The sequence below is a fragment of the Crocodylus porosus genome, unplaced genomic scaffold (assembly GCF_001723895.1).
Source record: "Crocodylus porosus isolate Cpor-Errol unplaced genomic scaffold, CroPor_comp1, whole genome shotgun sequence".
In the NCBI taxonomy this organism is placed as follows: Eukaryota; Metazoa; Chordata; order Crocodylia; family Crocodylidae; genus Crocodylus; species Crocodylus porosus.
Genome location: NW_017728918.1, coordinates 93,921,354 through 93,927,088, shown reverse-complemented (window position 1 = coordinate 93,927,088; position 5,735 = coordinate 93,921,354). Strand labels below are relative to the sequence as shown.

Below are 5,735 nucleotides of genomic sequence, written 5' to 3'. Positions count from 1 at the left end.
GGTTCAAGCACCTACATCGAACACCTTCAAGAGTAAATTGGATGCTTATCTTGCTGGGATCCTGTGACCCCAGCTGACTTTCTGCCCTTTGGGCAGGGGGCTGGACTCAATGATCTTCTGAGGTCCCTTCCAGCCTTAATGTCTATGAAATCTATGGATACACTCTGAGTTTTTAGTCCCAAAATGTCCTGAAGGTAAGTGCACAAGCACTTGCATACAAGTCATTTTCTTTTTTTTTTTCTTTTTTGCATGTGGCCCTAAAATGATTTGCCTAGGCTAAAAAGTGGGTTAACATAAAATATAAGGTTAGAAATTAATTGTTGACCACAACAGAAAACCAAGAGTATTACTTGTGGCAATCCGTGACAAAGCCTATTTATACAAGTGTTTAATATGCAAATACCTTAGTCTATGCTAGCATGATAATGAGGTACAAAGTGACTACAAAGCTATAATATGAAGACAGTCTGAACAGTGCCCAGCTGATTAAACTCAGAAGCTTTTTGGAGTTGTGTGGATTTATATGTTGGAGTAAGTTATTATGTTACATAGATTGTTGTTTTACTGATTAAAGGCCTACTCCTGCTCTTTTTGTCTTTAGTGAAAGCAGAATTATGCCTCAGAGTAGGGCTGTCCAAGCCTACGAGAGTTTAAAATGCAGGCTGTGAGGCTTACTGGTGGAGTTCTGGAACCCAGGGAATAATGCTGCCACTTTTCTTCCTCCACGCTTGCTGGCTGCTGAATTCAAAGTCTTCTGTTGCTGCTCACAACTCAAATCAGAAAAAGGGGATAAGAGGGCAGGGGAGCAAGCAGATTCAAAGATTCATAGATGTAAAGGGCTGGAAGGGATGTCACAAGATCATCAGTCCAGCCTCCCTGCGTTTGGGAAGGAAAGACTGCTGGTATCAGCTGACCTGAGCTAGGTGAATGCCCAGACATTTTTTAAAGATTTCCAGAGTAGGTGATTGTACCATCTCTCAGGGGAGTCTGTTCCAGACTCTAGACATTTGAACTGTAAAGAAGTTTTTACTTATGTCCATTTATCCCATGGGTTCTGCAGCTGTGTCAGTCAGCCCCTGCCCAGTCACTGGAGATAGGTCATCCAAGAAGCCCCATGGTCCAGATCTGGTCTCCTGGGCTAAGTACAAACAGTCAAAAACTTGAGGCTGAATCAATTTAATCTTTGCAGGTTAGTCTAAGCTGCATAGAGTGAATGGATAAGCAAGTGAACAAACATTTACTTTTGATTCTGGAAATGCAACCACATGCCTGCGGTGGCCCAGGCCAGAAGCTGGGGGGTGCTACAGCACGTTTCCCTGCTAGGCTGGAGCAGACCCCTTGCGCCAAGACTTATCTGCCCACCCTGCACAGAGGAGTTTGCAGGGGAGGTACAAAGCATCCTGGGATGGTAAGGGACTGTGAGTTAACTTGAATCTGGAAGGGATCAGGGACAGAAGTTCAATAAACTGATTTAATCGAAATCAGTTAAGACTGATACTACACCCATCCAGGTTTATCGTAAATCGGTTCTGATCATTTTGAAAGCAGTTTATGTGCACTGAATTTTTGTTGTGTTACAGATTTGAATCACTTTGTAATCACTTTGTGTGTAATTTCTGTCTTTAGCCCTGGGCTCAATAAATAATAAATTAGACAGCCCTGCCTTAGTGAAAAAAATCCTATGTTTCTAGTACTGACTATAAACTATGCTCTTAAAATACCAATCACCAAGAAATTGCTCTAACTGAACCAAGAGAACATACCAAGAGTCAGAACACTCAACTAACAGATGTAGAAAGAAATTGCAAACTCTGCCAGCTCCCTCACCATCTTTTCATTCTTTCTTTGTTATCTTTACAAGTTTATTTGCTTTGAGGCTGCTACAACACCTTTCATTTCTGATACCATGCTACCAATCATATTCACATTCCTGAAACTTAGGCCTTATATCTGGCCTACAACTGTATTTGCAAGTCAGCAACTGCATTTTCAATCTCAATATCCAAGTCAGAGGGACATAATGATTTTTCACAGATTACTGCAAAATATGCCCAAAAAGTATACCTTAGAAAACAGTGGGCAGGTACAAGAGGGAGTATTTTGAAACACAGCATGTAATTTTTAAAAAACTATACTTACTTTCATCATTCTCTCCTGCTTCAGATGTCACAGTTATAGTGAAACACGTTGGGTTTTCTGATAACACTGTAAAAAAAAAAAAAAAAGGAAATGAAACAGCTTAAGTCTAACACCTTTCCCTCACAATAATATCGGTGATACTTTACTTCTATCATACTTTGCTTCATTCATTAGAACTATATTTCTCACTGTAAAAGGGGCTGAAGAAGCCCTTAATATAATGCATAGTCTTTTCCCCCACTGTTACCCATACGTTAAATATCTGAAGTGCTTTTCTAATTCTAGTGTTACACACATCACCATTCTAATGTAAAATTTCTGTCCACCAAAAGACAACAAAAACACATTGCAGGTCTAATGATTAAATTATTCTCTGTGAAGCAGATATATTTTTTACTTAAAAAAAAAAAAATCAGGCTGCCAGCTTGTCTTAAATGAAAATATTTGTTTTAATTTTAAGAAGGATGCTCAGCAATCCTACAAAGTAAAAACAGATGTTGATTTTCACAAGGATCTCATGTGGGGCAATGGGCGTGTCTATCTGTAAGCTCCGCAGTCTGGTACCAAACAAAATCTTCAAATACTCACTGAGCCAGTTGTCTCTTTTTACCCAGAAACACTTCAGGGTCCAAGACCTGACAAGCATCCCCTCATAATCCTGAAAGATCTACAGCTTGATGCAAGGCTGCATCTATGCCTTGTACCAACACAGATGCAACCCAGTCACTTACACACAAGCCTTGAAGCCCAAAGTCGAATGAGCTGCAACTGATCCAAACTGAGTGAATACCAGCTACATGTGCAAAGTAGGTATCATGATAAAAAGCTCCAGCCAGCCCAAAAGTGTGTACTAACTGTACAGTTGGTTGCTATCAAACTCTAATCTGCATGTGTAGCAGGGTCTCCCCTATGGCCTGGAGCCCCAGGAGCAGACAGAGCTCCCAACCACAGGGGTACACCACACACCCAACCTACAACCCCACAGCGAAATCCCTGGCAGACATAATTCCTGCAGCTCAAAGGTTTTACGCACCCTCAAGGCTGGGAAATGGTGGTAGCTAGATCTCCCAGCTCCAGGGATGTGTTGGGCTCCCCGATGGCTGGAAGCCCCTCAGCTGTGAGGGTTCCAAGTTGCAGAGCTTGTGCCTTGCTGGTGTATGGATCTGCCTGCCTCTGTACTGGCAATAAGGCCTGACTGGATCTAATGTACAATCCCACAACCGCAGCTCTTGCCGTGCATGTGTAGTGCAGCAGGAAGCACAATGCATTCAATTCCACCATGTCTTTACCTGTACAGGTAGAAGGGACCTCAGGCTAGAAACAGAGAAGGAAGCCCAGACCAGGTGACACTGGGCACTCCTGACTCGTTTCCCTGGGCCAAGCACATGCCATGCCATCAGGGGCAGGGCAGGGGGCTGCATTATTGAGGGAAGTGATTTTTCCCCTCTGTTCAGGACTAGTGAGGTCACACCTGAAGTACTGTGTCCAATTTTGGGCCCCCCACTACACTACAGAATAGATGTGGACAAGTTGAAGAGAGTCCAGCAGAGGGCAACAAAAATGGTGAGGGAGCTGGGGGACATGGCTTATGGGGAAAGACTGAAGGAACTGGGCTTATTCAGTCTGAAGAAGAGAAGACTGTGGGAGGGATTTATTACTAGCCTTCAACCACCTGAAGGGTGGTTCCAGAAAACGATGGAGCTAAAACAGGGATGACCAATTATTTGGGCCTGAGGGCCACATAGGGAGTTTTGATGAGCTGTTGCAGGGGTGGTGACCCAGCCTGCATACAAAAACTCAACAAAACTCCCTATGGGGCTTAGTGGGTGGGAAAGAAGTGTTCGGGAGAAGGGCAAGCATGATCCGCTCCCTGCACAATAGCTTCTGGTGGGGCTGTTCCCAACATAGCTGCAGCCAGCCAGGCTCACACTGTCACCAGGAGGTAGAGGGAGCCCAGCAGCACCCAGCCAGCTGTAGCTGCAACAGGAACAGCCCCACCAGAAGCTGCGCACTTGCCAGGGCCCAGGCCAGCAGGGCTGCTCTTCTCCAGCTGTGGCTGATGCTCCTGTGTCAGTCATACCGCTCTGGACAGGGCGTGCAGCTTCAGCCAGGCAGCTCCTGCCCAGCACACGGGACCCTGGCGCTAGCTCCCGGCTGCCTTCGACCCACCGGGCACAATGAGCAGCCACCTGCGGGTGGGCAGTGGGTGGATGGCAGCCTGAAGCCAGATCCACCCACCCACCATATTTTGCCCACCCTTGAGCTAGACTGTTCTGGGCAGTGGCGGGTGACAGAAGGAGCAATAGTCTCAAGCTGCAGCAATGGAAATTTAGGTCAGATATTAGGAAAAAATATGTCCTCAGCAGGAGGGTAGTAACACAGTGACTGGCACAGGTTCCCCAGAGAGGTGATGCACTCTCCATCCTCAGAAGTTTTCAAGACCCCGCTAGACAAAACCTTACTGGGATGCTCTAGTAGGGGCTGGTCCTGCTTCTAGCAGGGGTTTGGGCTAGATGACCTCCTGGGATCCCTTCCAACCCTCATTTTCTACAATTCTCTGAAAAATAAATTGATTTCTAAAAAGTGACTAGAGCGGTTCCCTCCCTGACAGGTGTAGCTGCACTGAGCCCGCCTCACCCTGTGGACTCCCGCTCTGACTTAGCGGCAGGGGTGGCAGTTGGCGGCCTCCTGAGGTCCCGTCAACCCTCCTTCGCTCCGGCTGTACGAGGCCAGCTCCGCGCGCAGCCCCGCGAGGGAAGCGTGGGGCAGGCTCCCCTCCCCTTTCCCGTCCATCCCCGCCCAGCCGGGCCGCGGGGGCGGGGGCGAGGGCCAGGCCCGGGCCCCTAGGGGGTGCTGACCGGTGAAGGAATCCGGGTAGATGGACTCGAGCGCCTCGAGCTCGTTGCGCTGCTCCTCGCTGTAGTCGGTCATGGCCCCGCGCCGCCAGGGCAACTGTCTCCGTCAACTGCCCCCCGGAGCGGGGGGCGCGCGCGCGTGTGATAGCCCGGCGCGCGCAAGCGCACAAGGCACTCCCCGGCCAAGCGCGGGATGATGATGTAGCCGTTGGCCGGGGTTCTGCTCGAGACCGGGCAGGTGCAGGATAATGACGTACACAGTAGCTGGGGCTCTGCACTGGGCAGGGCAGGTGCGGGATGATGACGTAGAAAACTGCCAGGCTCCGCTGCAGACTGAGTGTCACAGCAAGGTGCCGGGCTGCCCGCTGGGGGCTTGTTTCTAACAGCGGTGTCAGGCGCGCGGTGATTACCGTATTTATACTATCTTTTCGGCCCTTGTGGGGTGTACCATTACTGGTAGTAAAAGTGTTCAAAACGTACAATCCTTCTCGAGGCAGCCAATTGGTGCTGCATATGCAAAGCCCAGGTCACCCTCAGGGAGGGTGAACCGATTTCGGGGTTTGCTATCCGTACTTCCTTATGGCCAGGGGTCCTGGTTTTCTCCGATTTAAAGAAATGCCCAATTTTCAGTTAAAAGAAAATAACCTCACATCCACATTTTTCCATGATTAGAACGTAATACCACTAATGTACAGATATAGATAAGAAGAAACACCACTAATACATAGGTATTTATAGCGG

At 47.9% G+C, this 5,735-nt stretch overlaps 1 protein-coding gene across 1 annotated transcript in view; it reads right to left on the bottom strand.

Annotated features, from left to right (window-relative positions):
* The window catches only part of RWDD1 (RWD domain containing 1), a 20,791-nt gene extending 15,635 nt beyond the window's left edge, over window positions 1-5,156 (bottom strand). Inside the window, exons 1-2 of the mRNA XM_019537945.1 lie at window positions 4,998-5,156; window positions 2,140-2,205 (exon numbers count right to left, since the gene is read on the bottom strand). Coding sequence (XP_019393490.1) covers window positions 2,140-2,205; window positions 4,998-5,070 — 139 coding nt within the window. The 5' untranslated portion in view covers window positions 5,071-5,156. The remainder of the gene's footprint in view (window positions 1-2,139; window positions 2,206-4,997) is intronic.
* Window positions 5,157-5,735: the final 579 nt, after the last annotated feature.